The sequence below is a fragment of the Tasmannia lanceolata genome, unplaced genomic scaffold (genome assembly GCF_043159265.1).
Source record: "Tasmannia lanceolata isolate RefF3 unplaced genomic scaffold, GAP_Taslan_0.1 ptg000007l, whole genome shotgun sequence".
In the NCBI taxonomy this organism is placed as follows: domain Eukaryota; kingdom Viridiplantae; phylum Streptophyta; class Magnoliopsida; order Canellales; family Winteraceae; genus Tasmannia; species Tasmannia lanceolata.
Window position 1 is genome coordinate 11940913 of NW_027518684.1, and position 27580 is coordinate 11968492.

Consider the following 27580-nt stretch of genomic DNA (forward strand, 5'->3'; position numbering starts at 1 on the left):
GATCGCCTTTTCTATTCTTCTTTAAAGGGTTGTTGCTTCTCTCATATTCATAGAGAAGGCAACCAGAAGGCTATCCGTCTTTCCAAGTTTGGTTATGGATATAAGGATACTATTTCTTGTGTCTATGGTTCATAGTTTGGGCTGTTGGCCATTTATCTTTCTATTTGCTCTGGACCTTTCTAGTGCTTCTGCATTTGGTTTGATAATTTTTTTTTTCCATTTGTTCTAGAAAATAAAATAAAAAACACATCTTAAGGTGTCTCTCAATAGTCGGATTTTTCTATTCATGTCTCATGCTCATCTTCATCTCTCTTCCTTTTAATAGCTTATACTTGTCATTTGACTTAAATATACATGAGTGAGGACATGCTTACTCTTGGACTGGGTGGTACACAACTGCTACTTCCCAAAGAGGTTGAAGTTGATTGTATTAATACTACTACATGATGTTTCCTTGTCACATGCTTTGATTGAAAGTTTTTTGCAGCATTTCCCTTTGAATAGGCAGCCTCCAAATGAAATCATTTTCTTATGCTTTAGATACAACATTAACCTAGTTGAGATGGTCGGTTTAATGGAGTTCAACAACCTGAATGGTACTCGTTACTCGTCAATCAAGCATTTTCTTTACAAACTTAAAATCATTGATGGATGGGCCAAAGGCATTTGCACTCCAGGTACATGCTCTTGTACAAGTTTTTGAAAGGAATTATTACGTGTAGAGGATGTCCCTATCGTCAGATGCTCTTGCCTAGGTGACTAGGAAGGGGTCTCTCTCTCCTAGGCAAGATTTATCTGTGTGAACAAAATTTAAGGGGTCACCTGCCTTCCTGGGATGCCAAGGGCTAAGTGATCATCTATGACTTGAGACAGAAGCTACTGCCTTAGAGGTCAAAATTATTATTTTCCTCTATAAATGGCGAAAAGGGGAAGGTATGCGGATTTATCAACTTGCTAAACCCTATAATGATGATCCAGTTCTATGGTTAGCTGGTTTCTATAATTTCACTGTTTTAGGTTTTTCTTGACTTTTGAATAAGTAAGGCCTTTAGTCTTTATTATCTTTTTACCAGTTATTGCTTTATGTTTTTTTTTTTTTTTTTTTTTAATGAAAAGTGCATAACGTCTTTCTTTGTATTATTCGTGTTTTGCATACACATTCTTTCTTTCCTTGTCATGTTAAGTAGTCTATGATAAGTATTCAAATCTGCCTAGTTTTCCCCTCAATAGGTGCTTTGCCTAGGCTTTTGCCGGCGAAATGACAACTATCGATGACATCTCTAAGTCTCTAACCATCAAATGCTAAACAAATAAGAATCAACTCAACACATTTGAACCTTTCAAAGAAATATGCCAAACCTGGGGGCAATAAACATGGAGAAGAATCCTTAAAACTCCTTGAAATATTTTCTAATCAATGTAGGATTTGAGTCAAAGATCCCCAAAATACTGCTGTAAAATCATAGGAAATCATAGAATGGATGCTTTACGGGTCAGAGTGCAAGAGGAACTAGTTGTGTACTGTTTTCTTGATTTTCATTCAGTAATTGCAAAAGCATATCTTTAATGCCATGTAGCATTTCCAAGAATATCCTAGAGGTCAGTATATTTAGTTCTTTCTGATGCTTTTTTTCCTCTCAAATGCCATATAACGTTTGCCTTCAGATTCAGAGGGATAGTTCGTTGTATTTTATATATCTCTTCTGTTGATCCTGCAGTCAAATTTTGCAGGAAACTAGATTTGAAAAGTTAAAATTCTTTATTCGCCTCAGATAATCAGAGTATTTGATTACAAGAATACCTTCATTGATGGAAAAACATGAACATTATCTGACTAGGATACGTAAATTACCCTTATTCTTGCATTATAATGAGTAACACCCATGTATTACCATTAAAAAAAAACAGGGTTAACACCCATGTATGTGGTCATTGTTAAAATATTTATCCTGAAATTGCTTATTCTTTTTTTTGGTTTTTGTTGGGATTTATAGTTTATATGTGTGAGAGATGAGTGAGTTACTGATTCAATTATGCTTTTGTTAACAGCTTGGTCGTAGGGTTCGTGAAATGCGAGAGACCAAATCAGCACCTGCAGCCCAAACCTTTGAGCAGAAGGGAGCAAACATAGGTCGAAAGGGGCTTACCAACATTCAATCTTTATCTCGAGGGATGGAATTTATGGATCCACTGGGAGTAGGGTAAATTTATCTGTGTCTTAATTGTTCATGTACATGAATGATTACTGGTCGTAGCTGGCATCTATTTTCTTTTGCGTTCTTTACAGAACTCTTAGGTGCATCTTCTAGTATTGTTTTTATGTTTTGCTTGCTTGTGGTGTTGATAATACATTAATTGGAGCATGCTATCTGTATTATTATTATTATTATGATTTTTTTGATCAAATGGCAAAAAATTGAAGAAAGAATTTACAAGATGTCTGCTTGTAGTTCCAAGTTGTTGAGTATTACACTTGACCTAGTAGTTTATAAGCTGAGACCTATTTCATTGCCTTCATGATGGATCTGTGTCGCTTGACCGATAAGGATCGTGGCTTCCACAATCGTGGGAGGCTAGACAAAGTTCCAAGCTTTATTAAATTCAAGTTGTAAATTATGGTAAATTAGAGACACATAATATGAAAACCTGGCCTTGATTTTTATCATTTCGTCCCATCAGGCATATGTTTGCTAATGTATAAATTGGTCTTGCTCGTTGAACGGACAATTCCGTTTTTCATCCCTATCAAGTATCGACTACCATCAGGACTTACCTCCCCACTTTAGCATTTTGATTAGCCGAGCTGTATTTGGAAAGTCTCTGGCCAATATAAATATCTGATATGTCTTGTGGTGTGTGATGGAATTTGAGTGGGTTCGCAGATTACACGAACCCCCAGCCCCACTTTCCTCAAACTTGCTGCCATAATAAGGGACTGAAATAGGGTCTTATTGGTGACATCACTACGATGTCATGCTGATGTCAACAAAGGAGCTCCACTGTGATTCATTTGCGATGAAATGCAATGGGATGATTGCTTTAAACTTCGACAAGTGTAGATATTATTTTTTCTTGCAATTTTAGAAGTGTTTAGTTTAGTTCTTAGAAAGTGCAAGTTTAGGCAATTTAGGTTGCTTTATTAGCAAGTACCATGTTCGGGTTATTACAACAACTTCTATATTTTAGAAAGTTATTCTGGGCTAGGAATTTGATCTAAAGCTACTAGGAAGCTATAATTAGGAGTTTTTGATTAATATTTAATTATTTAAATGCTTTTTATGGAAGGAGAAGCAGAAATTATTGTTTCATATTCATTGCATTTTTTGTTGGGTTTTCTGTTTCGCAGGTTATATAAACATTCCTAGAGTATTAATCAATCAAATATTTTCTATATTACAAGTGGTGTGTAGAGATTTCTACTCCATTCATCTTGTGCTACATTAAATTGGTACAGAGCCTCCATTGATCTTGTGTTTTTCATTGATTCCTGACATTGCTGGTGGCGGGCGAGGATCTAATCAAGCAGATGTTTTGAGGTGTTTGAAATGAGTAAATTAGTAATATAATGTGGGAAGAGAGGAGACCCTTCAACTTTTTCATGAATCGGAGAAGGGTTCAAGCTGTTAATCATAGCCAATCTTAGCCTCCATTTGAGTTACTTCTTTGGTCTATTTAATGTGTGCTCTAATGAGTCTCTCCTATCGTTGGTCACTTCTCTCTGGTCTTGGTGGGGTAAACTCGTGGCTGTGGGTAATGAGAGACGTGTTTTCAATGTGAATTCTTTTCCCATCAACATTGAGGTTAATTTGGAAAGATAGAGATGATCGGAATTTTAGAGATAAGACCAATTCTCTTGCTAAGATAATTAATTGTATGTGCATCTAAATCTAAATGGTTCTCAGGTGTTGTTGTAGCTCATGATGATGTTTGTGATTGGACTCATATTAGTGCTGAGTTCATCCCCTTCTTCTGGCCTTTTGAGGTTTTGGACATCTCCACCCCTACCTCCTAGCTGAAGGATGGATTAAGCTGAATTGTACTGTAGTAATAGAATCCGCCATGAGATAACTATACTATTTAGATGGTGGGTGTTGGGTGGTTTTTCTCTGACTCTAATTGCAAGACTATTCTTTCTTTTTCAGACTCTTCTTATGATTGTAGCACGGGTTTGTTGCATGGATTCTTGTGGTCCATGTGTCGAATCGCATGTCGACACGGATTCACTCTGGAAACGCATGGATTCATCCCCTAGCGTGTCCTGCAGGACTCCCCTTTTTTGCGATGAATTCGATACACTAAACTCACTGTTTTACTATGAATTTGATTTCATTAGAATCCTTAGATTAATAAATCCCTAAGATTAGAAACACTACCTTGCCATATCCTATTAAAGGCTCTAACCATTTCCCTCAGTCCTCGACCCAGCCCTCTTCTTACCTTTTATTGCACTACTATCCACGCTCTTCTCCCTACGTCTGACGTGTTCAACGCCCTTCTCCTGACGGTCAACACCCATCTCCTCTTGCTTCCAAACCGTCCATGTGATGATGGAACACAACATAAATAGGTTGTGCCCGTAAAATCATTTCCATAGGCTGATCCTAGCCCTCCAATCTATAGAGGTCTCTATAATTGTTGTTCCTCTTAAGATGCCCGGAATTCGTCAATATTTTTAAAGATGTCCTGAATCCGTAGTATTATGTAATATGTTCACAAAAATTCGTAGTATTATTTAATATATGCACCTAATCTGTAATTTTGAATAGAAAAAAACATATGCTGACTTTGTGGACAAAATCTATAATAAAAAAATCATAAAGAGGATTAAGATAGGTATTGTGATGGGGGTAGGATTGAAAATATGGACCTTTAATGGGTGCCTTTGTTAACAAAAGCAAAAAAAGGTGATGTGTAATTCTCTCCTTTTCTCTTCTGCTATATAGTATATTATAAAAAACCCTGTGCGATGCACGGGCCGACAAAGAACTGTACGAACCACATCATAAGGTTGATCCAAACTGTCCATGTGATGGAAAACAACATCAATAGGTTGTGCCCGTAAAATCATTTCCATAGGCTGATCCTAGCCCTCCAATCTATAGAGGTTTCCATAATTAGAAAAGCATAAAGGAGGGGGGTAGGATTGAAATTATGTGGCTTTAATGGGTGCCTTTGTTAAAAAAAGTCAAAAAAAGTGATGTGTAATTCTCATAGAATTTTGGGAGAAATTCAAATAGTTCTCTCATTTTCTCTTCTGCTATATATATATATATATATATATATACACACACACACACACACACACTAGTAAAAAACCCTGTGCGATGCACGGGCCGACAAAGAACTGTACGGACCACATCATAGGTTGATCCAAACCGTCCATGTGATGGAACACAACATAAATAGGTTGTGCCCCAAAAATCATTTCCATAGCTGATCCTAGCCCTCCAATCTATAGAGGTTTCCATAATATGTTGTTCCTCTTAAATCGGATGGTTAAGATCACCCTATAGATTTTTTATTAGAAAAGCATAAAAGAGGGGGGTAAGATTGAAATTATGTGGCTTTATAGGTTGATCCAAACCGTCCATGTGATGGAACACAACATCAATTGGTTGTGCCCGTAAAATCATTTCCATAGGTTGATCCTAGCCCTCCAATCGATATAGGCTGATCCTAGCTCTCCAATAGATTGAGGTTTCCATAATTGTTGTTCCTCTTCAGGTGCTCGGAATCCGTCAATATTTTGCAAGTGTACTGCATGAGTAATATAAAGTAGTTCTTTCGTCATTGTCATATGTCTTTACCTCTTCTCGGTAGTTTTTTTCCGTAATTGTCATAGACAGGTACCCTGTGCCGGTACTTTTCGTATGTAGATTACGATTTTACCCTCACATAGATAGTATGTATAGATATGTGGCGAGGGCAAAAAAACGGTAAAAATCATCCCCATTGACGTGTTAAATGGTCAATAATTCTCCCTTTTCCTGCTATATAGTATTAGATACTAGTAAAAAACCCCGTGCGATGCACGGGCCAACAAAGAATTGTACGGACAACATCATAGGTTGATCCAAGCTGTCCATGTGATGGAACACAACATCAATAGGTTGTGCCCGTAAAATTATTTCCATAGGCCGATCCTAGCACTCCAATCTATAGAGGTTTCCATAATTTAAAAAGCATAAAGGAGGGGAGTAGGATTGAAATTATGTGGCTTTAATGGGTGCCTTTGTTAAAAAGCATAAAGGAGGGGGTAGGATTGAAAATATGTGGGTTGAATGGGTGCCTTTGCTAAAAAAAGTAAAAAAAAAGTGATGTGTAATTCTCATAGAATTTTGGGAGAAATTTAAATAATTCTCTCATTTTCTCTTCTGCTATATAGTAGGGCCAACAAAGAACTGTACGGACCACATCATAGGTTGATCCAAACCGTTCATGTGATGGAACACAACATCAATAGGTTGTGCCCGTAAAATCATTTCCAAAGGCTGATCCTAGCCCTCCATTCTATAGAGGTTCCATAATTGTTGTTCCTCTTAAAATGCACGAGTTCGTCAATATTTTGAAAGGCGTCCTGAATCCGTAGTATTATGTAATATGTTTACAAAAAACCGTAGTATTATGTAACATATGTACCTAATCCGTAATTTTGCAAAGGAAAAACGTCACTATGTTGACTTTGTCCACTTTTTTTATTAACCAAGCGTAAAGGAGGGGAGTAGGATTGAAATTATGTGGCTTTAATGGGTGCCTTTGTTAAAAAGGCACACAACATAGGTTGATCCAAACTGTCCATGTGATGGAACACAACATAAATAGGTTGTGCCCCAAAAAACATTTGCATAGGCTGATCCTAGCCCTCCAATCTATAGAGGTTTCCATAATATGTTGTTCCTTTTAAATTGGATGGTTAAGATCACCCTATAGATTTTTTATTAAAAAAGCATAAAGGAGGGGGTAAGATTGAAATTATTTGGCTTTAATGGGTGCCTTTGTTTAAAAGTATAAAGGAGGGGGTAGGATTGAAAATATGTGGGTTGAATGGGTGCCTTTGTTAAAAAAAGTCAAAAAAATGATGTGTAATTCTCATAGAATTTTCAAATAATTCAAAAAATCCTTTCATTTCTCTTCTCCTATATATATATATATATATATATATATATATATATATATATATATATATATATATATATAAGGAAACTGTTAAGCTCACCAAACTTATGGTGAGCTAGCTTGCCCAATCACATGGGGGCCCACTTTGTTAGGATGATCCAAAGCATTCATTTGAAAGTCCCTTACATAGATGGGGGGTGTACCAAAAATCAGCTCCATAGGATCATCCTAACCCCTCCATTTGTGGAGGACAAAAATGGACAGACACAAATCTGCCCCATTTTTGTCCTCCACAAATGGAGGGGTTAGGATGATCCTATGGAGCTGATTTTTGGTACACCCCCTATCTATGATAAGGCCTTGCAAATGAATGGTTTGGATCACTCCCCAAAATGTGGGGACCCATGTGATTGGGCAAGCTAGCTCACCATAAGTTTGGTGAGCTTAAGCTCACCAACAGTTTCCTCATTTCCTCTATATATATATATATATATGAGGAAACTGTTGGTGAGCTAGCTTGCCCAATCACATGGGTCCCACATTTTGGGGAGTGATCCAAACCATTCATTTGCAAGGCCTTATCATAGATAGGGTGTGTACCAAAAATCAGCTCCATAGGATCATTCTAACCCCTCCATTTGTGGAGGACAAAAATGGACAGACTTGTGTTTGTCCATTTTTGTCCTCCACAAATGGAGGGGTTAGGATGATCCTATGGAGCTGATTTTTGGTACACCCCCCATCTATGTAAGGGACTTTCAAATGAATGGTTTGGATCATCCTAACAAAGTGGGCCCCCATGTGATTGGGCAAGCTAGCTCACCATAAGTTTGGTGAGCTTAAGCTCACCAACAGTTTCCTCATATATATATATATATATATATTATTTTTTTTTCCTTCTTCTTTTGAACGGCTTTTAGGGATATACGACCCGGGAGACATTAATTTAGGCCCAATTTGTTTTGTAGCGAATTTCTCTTTCATCACACTACTTTTTTACTTCTCTTCCTTTTTTTTAATTTCCCCTTTTAGATTTTGTGTGGGGGGTAAAGCTTCTTATATTATGGATGATGGTCCCAAAAAATATTAGTTGGTTAAGGTTACTGCTTGCCTTTGTGCCTAGTGACCTGAAAAAAATTAGTCGGTTAAGGTTCTTCTCTTGTTTTTCTTCGTTCATTTGCCTATCGATGGACTGGGATGAAATTTACCTAGTGCAGGGCTGGCTTTGTGGGGCATGGTGCTGGCCCGCAGTTCGATGGACATCCAATAGTAAGAAAATCGATGAAAACTTGCTGTTGAGTAGTGGGGTTGGTTCTTGTGAGTACCGAAAAAGGATTTCAATGGTTCTCTTTGCATGAGTCCAAAGAAAGTGGTTGGTTGATAACGGTCAGCATGAAGCTGCATTCTAGCCATTAAAAGTGGCGGTCAAGCTCCACTCTCCTTCCTTATTTTAATATCGGGAAGATCCAGGTAGGGGTGCAACTTGGTTCGAATTGCGGGAACTTAGGTTGAGCTTTTATCATAATATCGGGTCGGGTTTGGTTTGATTCCATTTCATTTTTCGCCAAAAGCTCAACCCGATCTGATCAAAATTACACACTAGAGATCTCGGCATCTCTTTTTGCATGAAAATGAGGATGTCGTCTAAACAACATAATTGGATTTCAGCATAAAATGATGCTTTCCAAATAACATAAAGGCGAAATCTACTAATGCTGGAAGTAATGTTTTTAAATTTATTCGTAAAAATGTTTTTTATATATTTGTTTAATGAAAATTGCCTAATCCACAAATCCTACTTTTTTGGGTTTGCCGAATCCGATACCTCAAATCCGTGTTGGATTCTGACATGTGGATCCAAATCCATGCAACACAGCACGGCTGAGGCGGAAGTCCGGGCAGTATGGAGTGGCGTGAAGCTGTTTTCTTTAACCGGACTGATAAGTTATGGGCTGAGATTTATAGCCGACACTTTGAATTTATTCCTAACACGCATGTCCTGCCGTGTCCGACACGACACGCGTGTCCACATGTGTTAACACTCCTTTGGATACTTTTAAATGTATTGCTAGGAGTGTTAGAATTAATGTGGGTGTGCAAACACGTATTTGTGTAATAATCAATAATTTTGTGTATGCATGTGTCCTTATTTCTACATTTTTAGATGTTTTTATGTCAGACAACTTATATCTGTGTCGAAACTCGACACACAAATCCATATAGACAAACTATGATTATATATGCTTTCTATTTTAGCTGTGTCCCCGTTTCTAAATTTTGGGGGTTTGCCGTGTCTGGCACTCCGTGTCAGTGCCGCGAGTGTCCGTGTCCACAAGTCATAGGGACATATGGGTGAGAGGCAACTCCCTCAACACGGCTGGCTCAGGGAGGAGTCCTCTCCTTGGAGGTTCACACCCTCAGATAGGGAGATTAGAGAATATTACGGGAGGAGTGCAAATTTATGATTTTACCCTTATCCACAGGAAAGGAAATACCTCAACTGACGTATTTGCTAGTGGAGATTGGTACAATTATTTAGGGAGATTAGAGAAATATTGCGGGGCATTGAGTGCACCTTAATCCTCATTCATATGGAAGGAATTTTCTCAACTGACTTATTGGGTAATTTTGGTGTATATTGTTCGAGTTTGAGAGTTTGGCATGAGATGCCTAGATTGTTGTGGTTGTTTTTAGTGTTCTGTATTTTTTCTTGCGCTTGCTTTGGCTAGCTGGGCATCTTTTATTATAAATTCCACTTGTTCAAAAAAAATAAAAATGGCCGACTTATTTTGTACTAAACTGTGATTGTTAGTTGTTACTAAGAGGCCATTTGGTTGCTGGATAAGATTTACCTCAGAAAGGAACTTTAACATTTTAAAATGAGGATAAGTGGAATTCCACCTTTTGGTTGGAATCATAGTTATGCTCATTTTTTGAAGATAGTGTTTTTCAGAGATAGAAATCATATGGGGTAGAAAATATCCAAAACAACATATCTTGGAATACAAGCCAACCACAATTAGGCTCTTATGGATGAAATTGAAAACGTATCCTGCAATCAAGTTGTCCCTTAATTCATCAATGAATGGACCTTCCAATGTCCAAAGAATTTATTTAGCTAGTCATATCATTCACGTCTAGATACTTTGACTTACATTGGTGTATCCAGATACTTTGACTTACATTGGTGTATCTTTCTTCCATATATTTTGTGAACTGGTAAATTTTCATTCATGGAAATTGACTTGGATTCTGATGATGATTATATAGGTTCAACCCATGATATGATAAGTTTTGCCTGACAAAGGTTGAACATATTGTTTCTAGATTGGTTGAACACATTGTTTCTAGATTGTTAATCTTTTGTCATTCTTTTCCATAGCTCACAATTTATGTTGTGTACTGACAGGATAATAGATAACAAGTCATTAACATTGATCAGTGATACTTCAGAAAGCTCTCCAGCTGTTAGAGACAAACTTGATAAAGATTTTCTTGATCCAAACACTCGGGGTATTCCACTTTTAGTGCTATTTGGTTCTTTGTTAAGTAAAATGGAAATTCAATTTTGTATTTTATTTTGTCCACGGGCTGTGTTTTGTTGCATTTTATCATTTTAGTTTGCCCTATATAGCACATACCTTCATAATTGAAACTTATGTATTGGTTGCTATTCAACTCAATATTTCTAATGCTTACTCTTGGGTTTTCTTTGGGTTTTGGGAAGTTTTCCTGTAGGTTGCTAGGTAATTGCATTCAATGGCATTCAAAAATTGGCTTGACTTGGAGCCTCGGATTTGTTAATTTTGAATGCTTTGACTCATTCTTGAGTAATATGTTAGACAGGATTCCAAAACCGGTTTGACTTGGAGCCTTCGAAAAATAGCCCTTTAATGTATTTCTTCTATCAGTTGCCGAAGTAATATATTATAAAGTAGACTAAGACACTCTCTGTCATCACTGGATGTATCCAATTCTTTTCATCTTTTTTGCGTGGAAGATTCTCTACACTTCTTCAATCTGCTTGGATGTTGTTTGTTTCAAAGGTAACAAAAATCCTTAGGAAACATCAAAAGGTCATTTGGAAGACTGATATTCTGCTCTGACATGTAGCAGTTGGAATTGAGGGAGTTACTGCTCCATTCAAGTAATTTAGTTTGAGAGAATATACAATGATTAATGTAGGTATCCTTAGCCAGAATTATGAAATACACAGGCTTGATCTTCCTATTACAAAAGAACTAGGGACAGAAGTCCAGATACAAAGACACTTATTATTATTATTATTTTTTGAAAATGTTATACAAATACACTTATATCAAATGTTCCCTTCACATTGATATCACTGCTTGATGGATTAAAACTTTGGTGGTCATGCATGCATATTTTGTCGCTGATAAAAATTGTTTTTTTCCTTTTATGGTCATTTGTCTGTTCTGTCAGGATTAGACTTAGTCAATTTCAGCAAGGTAGATTCTTACACCTTCTTCATGAAAATTTTCTAAAGGATTCATTAGCAGACCCCAACTAGTTTGGAACAAAGGCTTAGTTGAGTTGAGTTGATTATGGTCATTTGTTTGTCTATGCTGATTGCCTTTAGGCCTTTTCCATAGTTACTCATTTGTAGCCGGTAACTGCTTGTTACAACTTACAAGTGTCTGACGCCATAAGTTACCCATCTGTCTATGGAACAGCTAGTGTAAATATATCTACTCAACTCAAAAGGGAAAAAGCCACGAATCTTTCATTTCTCACTGATGAAATGGAAGGAATATATGATTCGCACACACACACACACACACACCAAGGATTCTATTGCGATGGAAACCTCCAACTTGAAAATTTATTCAGTACTATGAACTTTGTTGGAAGCCCAAAATCTCTTCACATCTAGTGGGCTTATTTGGTGTACGATCTTATAGGACGTGACATGTCAGACAATAGAAAATGATATGAAGAACTAGTTAGAGTTTTGAATGGAAGGGATTTATGGAGGGTGTGAAATTGAGATTGGATGGGCCTCCACTTGGAAATATGGGTTTGGCTGCAGTTGGGGGTGTCACTACAGACTATATTTTTTTTTGAAAGATAACTACTACTACAGACTATATTGAAGTGTCTTGACCGACTTTCTTTGGGCACCTAAGTATTAAGGTCTGTAATGAAGCTGAGAAGTGGGTGTTGAGGTTAATTTGGATTTTGGAAGTTGATAAACCACTGTTTGAAAATTCCTCGAGTCAATTGTTGACTTGCAAAAGTCAACTTAGTTTTACCTTTGGCTGAGTTCTAATCCAAGTCCGAGTTCTTAAACATCGCTTTAACCAGGGGTGTCTCAACCTGTGATTTATTATGATTTCTTTATAGTGTTGTAAACTTGTACTATGTGTATCTGAGACCATTTGTTTCTTCCTCTTTAAATTCATTTTCATTTTTTTGAATGTGATTTTATTTGCACTTAAACAACCCAGGATACGCTCATGACCAAGATGGCCAGCACTAGTCCAAAGGCTTACAATAATCACTCAGTCCTCATCCTTCAGGGGATAGGCATCCCTAACAATCAAGGAATCTCTAGAGCACGAGAATCCGCCTCAAAGTTGTTAGATCAGATAGTATGCTGAAAAAGGACCTGGTGAGAACTGAAGCAATACGAAATTTCTTCAATAGCATTAATTATACTCCAAGGATAATCCTTCCTAGTTTTCATCCACTGGATGAGATTAAGAGAGTCACTGTTAACAATTAACGACTCAAAAAGGGAACCTTCCATCAATCAAATACCCCATTACAATGCCATTGTTTTTCTTCATTTGAACCCTTAAAATCCATTTTCATTAATAAAGTTTGTTGGTGATTGAAAAGAAAAAGAATCTCTCCCCATCTCAACTTGTAGAAGCCAATATCTTATTGCCGAGACCAAGAACCATAATTGTTCCTATGCGAATAATTTATACCTTTTTTAGTTCTAATACCTAATACAAAAATACAGTGATAAAAGATACAAGAGAGTACATTCTTAGGAAACGCTGCTCAAACTATATACATGTGAACATTAATTTTGTTCCAAGTACATATTATATGTCAGTTCTTCATGTATATATGTACACATTTGTAACATTCTTAAGTCTGTTGTCGTTGTCGCTGCAACCATGGACTCTGGTGTTGCAGTGGAAGAGGCAGACAGATGCATGCAGGGAGACGAATGCCTGACAGTGGCAGTAGGAGTTTGCTGGGTTATTTAGCCCCAGTTTGTGCATGACACGTTACTCCTTTGTGACGCATCGGCGTAACAAGCTTTCTATTTCAAAGCTGTTATTAGATGTCATGTAGTACCTTTAATGTAGAAGATGAATTTGGAAGAGATGACGGTGATGGGGATTAATGTCAAGGTGGATATCTGGAAGTATATATTTTCAGCCTTGAATTACAATCTGTGTAATCTTCATCATGCTTGGGCCTCCCTTTATGGATTGGAATTCCTTGGAAAGCTCTTTGGACCCAACTTTGGAGAGAGTGGAAAAGAAGCTTTCATCCTGGAAGAAGTACTATCTATTTTTGGGGCTGTGGATCACCTTGATTAAATTGTCTCTATTTGATATCCCCCTTTATTGCATGTATGCCCAAATATTGTGATGGATTGGACTGATAAAATTCCAATGTAATTCTTATGGAATAATAAATAGGATTGTATGAATAATTATCTAGTAAAGTGGAAGGTGGTGTGCCAATTGAGGGATGGTGGATTGGGGATAGAAGGTTTAAGGAGATGAACCTAGCATTCGTGTGCAAATGGCTTTGGAGGTGTTGTTACGATGAGGAGGATTCATGGAAACATATAATGGAAAAGAAATATGGGGTGGGTTTTGGGGGGAGCTTTGAGACTGCCTGCTTACCGACAGTGGTGTGTTTTAAGATATTCAGGCAAGTGAGTGGCACTTGTTCATAACTGAGGGCATCAGTGATTCCAAGAGCAGACATTCTGGTAATCGAGCAGCAAGCAAGAAATGAGTGGCTTGGCATTATGTTTGGAAGCAATTGCCTTTCCTTTTGCTTTTCTTGCTGGGTTTCATTGAGCAGCCGTGATCCCATGGTGGATTGGGGATTAGAAGGTTTGAGGAGATGAACCAAGCATTCGTGTGCAAATGGCTTTGGAGGTGTTGTTACGATGAGGAGGATTTGTGAAAACATATAATGGAAAGGAAATATGGGGTGGGTTTTGGGGGATGTATTCCAAAGGTGTATCGCAGAGTCTAGTTTCCTGGGCTTGGTGGGCTCTTTGTGGGGTCAGTCACTCTTTTAAGTCGGGCATAAGATATATGGTAGTTGTTGGCAAAAAATTTAGATTCTGGAAGGAGGACCTATGGGGTGACATTATTCCCCTAAACTTGTATTTTAGGCAATTGTGTATGATTTCAGAAGATAATACTCCTTTTTTGCAAGTATTTATAGAGGGATTGGTGGTCTTTTTAGCGATCATGAGAGCATTGTGAGTATGAATGTCTCTGGGTGTTGGAATTTAAAGACTTACAAGGCCATTGTATTGGATTTTCATCAAAGTTTGAAGATGGTAATTCCTTAGCTTAACTTACCAATCATAGGAAGTTGACATTAGCAACATTATTAGAGTCGTTTTGAGTAGGAGATCTGTCCCTCAGAGGTTGGAAGATCCAATTGAGGAGATCCTAGATCTATCTAGATCCATTGATATGAATTCAATGCATATTACTGGAGAGGCCAATAAGGAGGCACATGGTTTGGCCAATGTAGAGTTGGGCGAGTCTTATTAGTGTCTAGAGAAAACCTCCCATTTTTTTTTTTGAATGGTGAGAGAAAACCTCCCATTTGAGTCTTGAAGTGTATTTTTTCTGTAGTTTTTTTATTTTTATTTGTTGTCTATCTTATCCCTTGACTATCCTGGTCAACTCCGCCCCCTCAAAAAGATGGGGTGTTGATGGCGGGTGCAATTTGTCATTCCAGATTCCTGTCCACATTCTACTTATTATAATCAGTTATAAGTGGGTTCTTTAGAATTCATGTTGGTTTGAAGATGAGTTGTGGTGAGGAGTTTTCCTCTCTGGAATTCATTTTTTTTCCAGTTGATATAAATGGGTTCTTCCCATCTGTTGAATGACGATGCTTTAGTTGTTTCAGCTAAAACAATTGAAACATTTGAAACAAAGTGATGAAAACTGAAGCAACTGTGCATCAATCCATATTATTTTTACACAAGATTGTTTTAGTTTGCAGTGTGTTGAAATCAAGTTGTTCACAGTCATCCAAAATTTTAATTTATGTTTACAACAGGTGATGATTATTCTGTTTAGTATGCTATTCTATTGAGGTCGTAGGGGTACAACTTCAAAGTTCAATGCCTTGCTTGTAAATAAGAATGCCTATCTCGAGAGGTATCTTGACCTCCATTACCTGGTGTAAGCTAGACTTGTTTTTTGGTTCGATGTCATGAGCTTTTTTGAGAGAGGAAAAGAAAAAAAAAAGGAATTTCTTTTGGGGGAAAAGAAAATTAGTGCATCACTTGTACCTGAAGCATGCTTTGTTATATCAACTAATGACATAAGAGGAAATAAAGTGTCTACCCTTTATATCAACTAGACGTTTACAACTTGCCCAACTATTTTGCTTCCGAAACTTCCCTAGTTCCCTATGTTACAACTTACAACATCACTTGTCATGGTTAATGCTGTTGACTTCTTATACTTGTTGTTTCCTTCCTATTGAAGGAATCTAATTCGTTGGTTTATTGATGAATTTTTAGAGTAGCATTGTGTTGTCAATGGTGAACTCTTAAAGACTTCATATTGGATCTTGCTTGGTATTTCAATATATGGATGCCTTTTTCCATTGTTCTGATAGTTTGACATAGGTCCATATTTGAACTTTTTGCAGAAAAGTTTAGGTACTTTTCTGAAAACTTTGATGCGAAGCTGTTCCTTTCACGGATACACCAGGACACAAGTGCAGCGGATTTAGAGTCTGGTGCCCTTGCTTTAAAACAAGATCACAAAAGAAGGACTCAACAGAAAAAACAGTTAGTGAAAGAGAACTTTGATTGTTTTGTGTCTTGCAAAAGTACAATCGATGGTATGGTGCAGTTGCTTAACTTCAATTATTTGATATTTAGTTTTTTGCAGCATTGTGGTTGAGTTGGTTTTGTTTGTCTCACAGATTTTGGTGCACATCTTGTGCACATGCATTGATTTAAGTTTCGGGAAATTCGACTGAAATTCGGGAAAAATTTGAATTAATTTTTGTAATTTCAGCCAAAATTGCGGATTAAAAGTAAATTAAAAAAAAAAGAATCAATTTTCTGAAATTTCGGAAAAATTTGAATTAATTTTTGTAATTTCAGCCAAAATTTCGGATTAAAAGTAAATTTTAAAAAAAAGAATCAATTTTCTGAAATTTCGGCCGAAATTTGGACAAAACCCGAAATTTCAGGTTTTTTTTTCACTTTGGTTCTGGTCCCAAAATTTCGGTATTTTGGTCGAAATTTAAAACCATGTGCACATGTATGTCTATGTCTGCATCTACTTAACCTTTTACTCGGATCATTTGTTGTGGATTCTTAATCTTTTTCCGTTCTGGTCAATCATTTTGCGATTTTTGTTCCTGCAATTGTGAGAAGAGATTTTTATATTCTTGGCAGATATCGAGTCAAAACTGAGGCGGATAGAGGAAGATCCTGAAGGTGCAGGAACTGCTCACTTGTACGATGCTATACAGAATGTCAGTTTAGTGGCAAATCGTGCTTTTGAACCTTTATTTGAGAGACAGGTACAAATTGCTTCTGAATTTGATTTTCTTTTAAGATTTCTCTGGTTTTGTGTTCTTCCAATCGGCTAGATAGGTCGACTTTTCTATTCACACATGGCAGTAGTGCAGGCCCAGACTGAAAAGATCAGGTCTGTTCAAGGAATGTTGCAGAGGTTCCGGACACTATTCAATTTGCCGAGTTCAATTCGTGGGAGCATCAGTAAGGGCGAATATGATCTGGCTGTTAGGGAGTACAGCAAAGCAAAGTCTATTGCTCTTCCTTCTCATGTATGCAACAATGCCTCTCTTTTTTAAACACCCATGCTTAGTATCTAATATTGTTTTGGTCACTGGGAAGATCATTGCTATTCTCTTGCATAGATACTACAAATGGTTTTGGATGGTCGATCTTTTCCTTGACATGCATCCTTAGCTGCGGGTGATCGATTGCTGGTCTGATAGAATTCACAATTCATTTTTTTGGATTTGCTTTTGCAAATTTCATAAAGAATAGGGAATATAAATGACCACTTGTATGCAACCTCTGCGATCTTTGCCTATGATCTGTTAAGTGGGATAATGCTTATTATTAATGGTATCTCAATCTTGTATCCCTTAACTGCATATGAATGCACATTTGTTAAGATAATCTACATAGATTAGGTGTCGATAGGGACATTAAGGATTACAAGTCATACAACCTTATACAGATGTACATTTTCTATCTTTTTTATACATTTGTGAATGCCTGTCCCTTTATCAATGAAGAAAAACTGAAATTTCTCTATTTCAAAATATTTTTAGTTGTATCCCCCTTTCTTGTTATCCTTTGGTTACATGGCATCAGAGTCCTGGACTAGGCCTTCAAAAGTCGGAAACCTGTTTCTCTTGCTGTAAATGAAGATCAATATATAGAAAGCACTCCTTTGTGCCAGATCTATGACCATGAGGTACTTACTAGGCTTTTCAGTTTTTCTTTGTTTTTAGCACCATGAACTTTTGCATCAAAAGATTTGTTGAGAGTGTAAGGGGCTTTTGTAGTTCTATAAAGAAATTCTCCAATTTCCTTTTGTTGGGAGCAAACATTTCTTGGCTCTGTTGTGGTTCCACTCCTGTCCTTATTTCCAATCGTTCTTTTGTTGAGGCACCTCCATTTATTCCAGTTGCTAACTTTATGCCTCTTATGATATTTATTTGAAGGTCAAAGCCTGGATAATTTTGTTGTACATGCCTGGCAATTATTTCATAATTTGCTTTGATGATCTTGTGAATGGGTACTTTATTCTGGAAATCTACTGAAGAGTCTTGCATTGTTTTAATTTTACTCGTGTCTTGGAACAGAAAATTTGGATTTATGCATGATCTCTTTCTTTAGTTACTTCACATCATCATGGTTATGGTAATTTTGACACATACTTTCAGGTAGGAATATTAAAACGTGTTCTGGAAGAGGTGGAAAAAGTGATGCAGGAGTTCAAGGGGATGCTCTACAAGTCAATGGAAGATCCACAGATAAACCTCGCAGAAGTGAGCTCATTCTTTTCCTTCTTTAATATATCTGTACCATGCGACCATTCTTAATCAAAATATAAAGTAACACAAATATATTACGTGAGGCATGGATGTTATCTTTAGTTTCACTTCATAAAATGTGTCACTCTCTTTGACATGCTTTGTAACTAGTCTCTACAAATGTGTTTTGAACACATGGTTCATTGAAAAGTCAAGAACCTGAAAGCAGAAACAACAAAATAAAAGAGGAAGAAAAAAAAAAGGGCAAAACTAGCGCTCCATCAATCATCATGACAAGAAGGCACCAAAGTGCCCTAGAAAATTAATAATTGTTTAAAACTTCCAATGACATGTCAATTTCGGCCTACATGTGTCTACTTTGACTGACATGTGTTGACTTCCATGGGGACTGAAGTCTGGACCGAAGGCTGAAGTTTGATTGTCTAGGCCTATTATGGGCAAAACTAGCGCTCCATCAATCATCATGACAAGAAGGCACCAAAGTGCCCTAGAAAATTAATAATTATTTAAAACTTCCAATGACATGTCAATTTCGGCCTACATGTGTCTACTTTGACTGACATGTGTTGACTTCCATGGGGACTGAAGTCTGGACCGAAGGCTGAAGTTTGATTGTCTAGGCCTATTATGCAATTTTCTTATTTATTTTTGTGTATGCCCTATCATTTTCTCTTGTATTCTCTTCTATCTTTGGTTTTCTTTCAATGTATCTAATTATCCGTTAAAAAAGAAGTTTCTTCCATTAAAATTTTTGAAGTAGGCCAAACATTAATGCTTTGCTTTCGAGATCAAAATGCTTTTAATGATTGCCACATATTCCAGGACCATCCCTATGGTATTCCAGAGTCACAAATATTTGTCTCAGGAATTTCTCGGGACGGGTATATCTCTGGGTATTTAATTTTTAATTTTTAATTTTGGGATTATTTCAGGAAAAAGCTGGAATAATAAAATACTTAAAATGCATAAAATAAAAAATTTGGATAACAAATAATATCGTGAATTTACCGTGATATTTTTGTTATATTTTCGCGGTGCAAAATGAAGTATGAAGATATCCTGATTTTTTTTCAAAATCCCGGGAAAACTTTGTGATTATGTCGTTTCATCAAAATGTTGGAGATATTTGCGACTGTGGTATTTCTTCTTCTTTTTTTTTTTTTTGACTCCGTCGAGTAGCCTTGTGTTCTCATCATTGTCATAAGAAATTCATATCCTCTATATGCCATTCATGTTTGGATAATATTCTGTCATCACAATGCGAAGTATTGACAAATCTGTGCATATAGTATTTTATCGCAAATCATAACCCATGTTCATTTGTGACATGTAATCAATAATTTTTGTATATCGTTGTTTTTCACTCAATTCTACAATCATAACCCATTTTCATCTGTGACATGTAATCAATAAATTTTGCATATTGTTGTTTTTCACTCAATTCTACCTATCCCTGTCAATTTTCTGTTTGCCAGTTTAATTTTTAAACTGAAGTATGGGCTGTACATTAGTACACCTGTACTCATTTCTTTTTATAATAAATAAACTGGTTTACCTTGATCTCTAGTGGTTGTGCCTTTTCTTTCGATGTTCTATATCCATTTACTAGTATCCTAGTTTTCCTCTACTGATGTTCCTACCCTCATTACTTTTATGTTGTATGCTTCTTTTAGCTTGAAAACACTGTCAGGCTGTTGTTGGAGTTGGAGCCTGATTCAGACCCTGTGTGGCATTATCTAAATCTACAGGTAAGTGAAATTGTTTGTGAGGTGTTGCAGTTGAAATTGTTAGCAGAAACCAAAATTGTTGGCATGGATTTAAATTTCGGTTTCTGTAGGTTTCTGTCCCTTTCCGAAACCGATTTTTTTTTTCAAATTTCAGTCATTTCGGCTGAAATTTTTACAATTTCAGTCAAATGATCAAATTTCTGCCAAAATTCAAACCGAAATCCGAAATTTCAGATTTCGGCCGAAATTTAAAACAATGATTGTTAGTGAGGTGTTGCAGTTGAAATTGTTGGCAGAAACTCATCCAAACACCTGCTTCACCATTGCATCTTCATCCCGTCACGGTTTTTTTTTTTCTCTGGTTGAGTTATCTATTCTTTGTTCTAGTCCTGTTATTTAGGTTCATCTCTTTGGGCAGAATCGCAGGGTTCGAGGTTTACTTGAAAGATGCACTTTAGATCATGAAGTGCGAATGGAGGCTTTGCATAATGAAATCCGGGAGCGAGCGTTGTCTGATGCAAGATGGAGGCAAATCCAACAAGATTCAAACAAATCTGTAAGTGCTTCATTCAGGCTAACTAGATGGGCTTCCTTCGCTGTTTCCTTGCTTGCTTTTGTGCCCCACATTCATGTGCTTGATTAATTAAACACCTTAAATCTATTGGAAAAGCCAACAATGCACTCCTTGAATTCAATTGCTCAGAGTGTGTGGCTGCTGTTGAAGTTCTAGGCTACTTGTGCTTGTTATCTGTTCAGACTACTGTCATGCGCACATACACACACGCACTCTGATGCACTTATGGTTTCATGTGCACATATATATATATATATATATATATATATATATATATATATATATGAGGAAAGTGAAGCTACACCACCGGTGTAGCTAACTTAGCTACACCGCCGGCTTAAAATACAATGGGCCCACATTGTTTTGGTGATCCAAAGAATTCATTTGATTGGCCCTCACATAGATAGGGTGTCCACCAAAAATCAGCTCCATAGGATCATCCCAACCCTTCAAACTGTGGAGGCAAAAATGGACAAATTTGTGAAGGTTTTTACACGTCCATTTTTGCCTCCACAAATCGTAGGGTTGGGATGATCCTATGGAGCTGATTTTTGGTGGACACCCTATCTATGTGAGGGCCAATCAAATGAATTCTTTGGATCACCAAAACAATGTGGGCCCATTGTATTTTAAGCCGGCGGTGTAGCTAAGTTAGCTACACCGGTGGTGTAGCTTCACTTTCCTCTCTCTCTCTCTCTCTCTCTCTCTCTCTCTATATATATATATATATATATATATATATATATATATGTGCACATGAAAATCAGTGCGGGCCCACAGTTTTTGTGTGATCCGAAGCATTCATTTAATAGGCCCTGACATGGATAGGGTGTGCCCAAAAAATCAGCTCCATAGGATCATCCCAACCCTACGATTTGTGGAGGTTAAAATGGATGGGTATAAAACTTCACTAATTTGCCCAATTTTTAGCTCCACAAATCGAAGGGTTAAGATGGTCCTATGGAACTGATTTTTTGGGCACACCCTATCTATGTCAGGGCCTATCAAATGAATGCTTTGGATCATCCAAACATTGTGGGCCCACTGTGTTTTGGGTCGGCGGACTAGAGAAGGTTCTCTAGTCGGCCGACTAGAGACACTTTTCTCTCTCTCTCTCTCTCTCATATATATATATATATATATATATATATATATATATATATATATGAGAGAGAGAGAGAGAGAGAGAGAGAGAGAGAGAGAGAGATGATTGTGCGGTCGACCGCACCAAGCTTAGGTGCGGTTGAGGACCCCAAACTCATGCGGGCCCACTTTGTTAGGATGACCCAAAGCATTCATTTGAAAGGCCCTTACATAGATGGGGCATGTACAAAAAATCAGCTCCTTAGGATTATCCTAACCCATCCATTTGTGGAGGTCAAAATGGACAGACACCGTTTGCCACAAATCTGCCCATTTTTGCCCTCCATTTTTGGAGGGGTTAGGATGATCCAATGGACCTGATTTTTTGTACACACCCTATCTATGATGGGGCCTTGCAAGTGAATGGTTTTGATCAGCACAAAAAATGTGGGACCCATGTGTTTGGGCCCTCGACCGCACAATCTTATTCCTCATACCTATATATATATATATATATATATATATATATATATATATATGAGAAAACGGTTCCTACACATATGTGTAGAGAGTTCTCTACACACTAGCTTAAAATACAGTGGGGGCCCACATTGTTTGGGTGATCCAAGCCATCCATTTTAAAGGCCCTCACATAGATAGGGTGTCTACAAAAAATCAGATCCATAGGATCATCCCAACCCTACAATTTGTGGAGGTAAAATGGATGTCTTTAAACCTTCACAAATTAGTCCATTTTTTGCCTCCACAGTTCGAGTGGTTAGGATGATCCTATGGATCTGATTTTTTATGGACACCCTATCTATGTGAGGGCCTTAAGAATGAATGGTTTGGATCACCCAAATAATGTGGCCCCCACTGTATTTTAACCTAGTGTGTAGATAACTTATCTACACATATCTGTAGGAACCGTTTTCTCTCTCTCTCTCTCTCTCTCTCTCTCTCTCTATATATATATATATATATATATATATATATATATATATATATATATATATATATTTGTCGTTGTACTTTCATGTGCAAAGAATGCATGCTTTCCGTCATGGTTTTAAATTTTGGCCAACACCGAAATTTCAGCTGACGGTCCGGTCTGGACGACACCGAAAGTACCAATTTCGGAAATTTCGGCTGAAATATCAAGGAAATGTAATTTTTAATTTTTTTTTTCCAAAATTTTCATCCCCCCCCCACCCCCTCCCCCAAAAAAATAAATTTCTGCACAATAATGAAATTTATTTTTTTACCGAATTTCGGCCGAAATTTCGGTTCCGGAACTGAAATTTCAAACCTTGCTTCCCGTCATGCACCGGGATCTTACTGCGTTCATTGATCATAGTTATTGTAGCTATGCAAGTCGGTGGAAAAGTCTTTATCTGCTAAGCTCGTTTAACACTTGTTTTCTTGTATTACTATCAGTCAGATGTCAACTATTCACTTCTTCTTGGAGAGTCTCACGTGCCAATAGATTCACAGTCAGTGGATATGATGGGTGAAGAAGTGGATGCCCTTAGAGGAAGGTATATCCGCAGGTTAACTGCTGTACTCATCCATCATATACCGGCATTCTGGAGATTGACGTTATCTGTGTTCAATGGGAAGTTCGCAAAGGTACTCCAATGCTTCTATTTTTATCTACCATCATTCAATATGGTAAATGGGAATGCAATAATTTTGCATTTCAATTTGGTCCTTCCAGCTTCAATGCAATAAGAATGTTTGAGACTGCATATAGGATTAGTACATACTTAAAGCTTAGGAGTAGTTTGCATTGAATCTTGAAAGTTTGCTATGTATCTTATAAATGGTCTTCTATTATAAAGCCGGAGAAGGCGTAAGCTACTTTTTCCACTTTCTACATGTACAGCTTCTTTAAACATGAGCTTCAATATTTCAAGTGTGTATTATGATTTATGATACTTCAATGCATTCTGATGTATTTTAACGTTGACTACGAAATGCACACGATGTAAGAGTCGAGACTTATAGTGTACAAGTTTACAAGCCCAGGGATTTAAGAATTATTATTTTTTGAACAAGTGAGAATTATAGACAAAAAATAAATCCCAACTATTCGAAGGCTAGCCGGGGTAAACAAAGAAACCACAAGAAAAGAGAAAAACATATACTCTACAAGATAGGCATCTCGTGCCGAATAATCAATCCTGAACAGAACACACCAAAATTTTCTGGACGGTCAGTGGAAGTGTTGCATTCTCTATGAATATTGAAAAAGGGAACACCCCATCTCCCTCAAAACATCGTGTGTCTCCCTAAATAAGTGTCTAAATCTCCAAGGGGTTCATACTCCTTAAGTCACCGAATTGTGTTGTGGAAATTGCCCTCAATCCACAACTTTGTAGCTCTAACCTGAGAGAGTAATCTGACACCATTCCATATAGCTCAAATTTCGATTTTGCTTTTTCGAGCCAGAGGAGAGAAGAAAGAAAGTACTCGATTTTGCTTTCCCGCTCTTTCTAGGATGGGTGACGTCCTGTGAAGTCCTCGTGTTGCACCCCTGTCACTTTTAAAACTTGAAATAAAAATAAAATATAGCTCAAATTTCGGCATCAGCTGCATCGTTGTTACCGTTGGGTTCTGCAAAGGAAGGAATGTCCTGAGAGTTGCTTCGATGCATTCTGATATATTGTAAGATTGATTACGAAGTGCACACAATGTAAGAGTCAAAGACAGTGTACAAGTTTACAGGCCCGAGGAATTAATTTTTTTTTTCCTGTGAACGAGTGAGAATTTATAAACAAAATAAAAGCCCAACTACCCGACGGCTAGCTGGGCGAACAACGAAACCAAATGAAAAAAAAAAAACGCGCTAAGAAAGATAGGCATCTCGTGCTAAATAATTAATCTTGAGCAGAACACACCAAAATTTGCTAGACAGTCAGTGGGAGTGTTGCCTTCTCTATGAATATTGGAAAATGGAACACACCATCTCCCTCAAAACATCCTTTATCTCCTTAAATAAGTGTCTAAATCTCCAAGGTGGTTCATACTCCCTAATAGGTGTCTGAAGGAATTGCGCTCAATAAGTGTATGGGGGAATTGTTCTAAATCAACAACTTTGTAGCTCTAGCCCGAGAGAGTAATCTGACACCATTCTACATAGCGCAATCTTTGTCCTTCGGTGCATTGCTATTACCGTAGAGGCCTGCAAAGGAAGGAATAACCTGAAAGTTAAAGTCGGAGACCCGACCCTGAAATCCAAATGAGAGGGTAGTATAAGTATTCCGATTATCGAGTTTGCTACTACCATCAAAGTTCATCCTTATCCACCCATCGGTCGAGGGAGCCCAAACCTCGTGGGCTTGTGGGTGAGTGCGGGCGCCCGGGCGGGATTGCTCACTAGTATGATTCGTATGAATCCAATCATCAATAATGTCTTGCGCTGCAACTCCAACAAATTATTTCATTTTAGAAGCACACTCATAACTTCAACTATAATCCAACTATAATCCAATTTATAATTTTACCTTTTGAGTTAGAATTATTGTTAACTATCCAATCATTCTTATGCTTCCAAGTACACCTTATTGATGACAGAAACAAAATTTTCCATAAACAATCAAGTATCTTATATTATGTTGCTTTACACCACCAATTCCACAGGGAATTAATCGATTAACGGTAATCACAGCCAAACACCTCCTAAATGGGCCAAATAAATAACCTCAAATCTGGTGCGCTCTGGGGCATTGAATGAACAAATGAGTGGGGGATTCCGACTTTATGTTTGCAATAGCTTCATCAGCAGTTAGGTACTTGCTACATTACAGTGGAGAGGCATGATGATTCTTGAACTTAAGATGTAAGCTCATAATTCAAGTCGTCAATCGTTGGGGACCATGAACTCCAGAATCCAGATGCATACCGATTGCTTTCTTATGAAAAGTCATGTTCCATCAAAGTAAACTCACTCCAAATAAGAAACAAGGAATCATAGAACTCTTGAATGGGTTTGTCGCTCTATCTCATTTGTATAAACTCTTTGTCAAGTAAGCTTGTATACAATCTTGAGCTACTACACTATTTCCAAATGTTCAGAGTTATTGACCAACGAAATTTTGTAGTATTAGAAGGTCAGGGCTGACGCTAACTATAATTGCGTGACATCTTTAATGTACTACTCATCCTTTAATATATTGTGGAGGGGAATATGCTACTAGTTGAGAAATAAACTATTATTAGAATATGTTGTCAAATAACATGATTTTTCAAGGGCATCTATAATGTTGCCTTGAAATCTTTCAACCCTGTCCAAACCTGATTTTTTTGTTTCGATAAAGGAATCTTTTTTTTCTTTTATAATTGCTTTCATTTATCCCTTTATTTTTGTCACTGCAATTCCAGGGCTTAGTTCAGTCCTTGATTTAGAAAAAAAGTTGAAAGTTTGGAGTTACAATTTATCCTTTTTTGTCAGTCTTCCCAAGTTGCTGCTGGAAATATGCTTCTTGATCCAGAAACAAATGTTAAAGCTGCCACGAATAAGACTGAGGATAAAGTCAATGATGTGAAGTACTCAAGCCATTCTCTTGATGAAGTTTCTGAAATGGTGCACGGTACCATATCTGCATATGAGCTTAAGGTGAATATATTTTCTCTTGTTTCTGTATTATCTCTTAAAGGATGAAATTTGGGATTATTCTTGGGTTTGGATTTCAATCCTGCTGTCCACTATGGGGTGTAAAAACTATAAATTGTTGTTGGACCTCCTTGAAGCTTGGATAGTTTCAAAAGATTAGAGATCTGAAGATTTCACAACTGTAAGCACATGTTTTAATGAGAAGTCAAGTTCGAGGCATTAAAAACACTTCTTATGACAGCCATGCTCCCTCCTCTCCCTAATCTTTCAATCCTTTTCTGAGTGATTTGCTCTTTGATTTCCTGATTATTTTGTTCCAGATTTTGTTTCTGTTATCTCTTACTTGAAAAAAAAAAAGTATTTAAGCCATCAGTTTTTTTATAAATTCTTTGAAAATTTAAATTGTGCAAGCTTCATACTCCATTGATCAGATCTTCTATCCGTGGATGAAGCACTCAGCTTCCTACTGAGGTTATGTGATCTCTTAGTCTTCTTCTCAATGGTTCTTGGAAACCTAATCCTTTCAGGAAGGACCTGGCAGAAGTTCATTGCCATCTTGTAAGGTGTATGTCATCTGATTGTGACCTGCCACATATGGTCACAACTAGGGCTAGCAAGATTTACAAAGTCATCAGGCTTCTGTACCGAACGGAGCACATCCTGACAGTACTTCAGAAAAAGGAACAGAGTAACATTGCCTCCCCCTTTACTGATCATACTTCCACCTCGTTGGGGAGTTGACGCAATCTCGGGAAGGATTTTCAAAACCTTAACAGCCCAAAATAGTTTCGAGATGTCCCAAAAATTACTGATTTTATGTAATCTGGAATAAGGGTTTTCTAGAGTATAAAGCATGAAGCAATCCTGTAACAGCATGTAGCAAAGATTAAAGAGAGATTTATGCTTGTCCAATCCAAAAAAGCCGAAACCAAACACCCAATTAATAGAGGGAAAAGTCAAGGTCTTAGTAGAAGGAAATATGTCAAAATCCAGTGCCAGTAGCCAGTAGGTTTTCATCCAAGTCGAAGCCCGTCGAAATTGAAACCCTAAGCAGCATCTAGTTTTCTTCAAAAAAGATAAAACCCAATATTGTAAAATTTGTGACCCCTCTTTTCTCCTTTCATATTGTTAACTTACCAACTTCTCCAAAAGCTTAAGCTG

At 37.3% G+C, this 27580-nt stretch overlaps 1 protein-coding gene across 1 annotated transcript in view; it reads left to right on the forward strand.

Moving 5' to 3' along the window:
* LOC143881909 (exocyst complex component SEC5A-like) overlaps positions 1–27580 on the forward strand; it is a 44478-nt gene that overhangs the window by 2750 nt on the left and 14148 nt on the right. The window contains exons 2-11 of the mRNA XM_077385249.1: positions 2050–2201; positions 10526–10629; positions 16021–16215; positions 16781–16908; positions 17017–17175; positions 18310–18414; positions 20094–20168; positions 20566–20703; positions 23242–23433; positions 26258–26422. Coding sequence (XP_077241364.1) covers positions 2050–2201; positions 10526–10629; positions 16021–16215; positions 16781–16908; positions 17017–17175; positions 18310–18414; positions 20094–20168; positions 20566–20703; positions 23242–23433; positions 26258–26422 — 1413 coding nt within the window. The remainder of the gene's footprint in view (positions 1–2049; positions 2202–10525; positions 10630–16020; positions 16216–16780; positions 16909–17016; positions 17176–18309; positions 18415–20093; positions 20169–20565; positions 20704–23241; positions 23434–26257; positions 26423–27580) is intronic.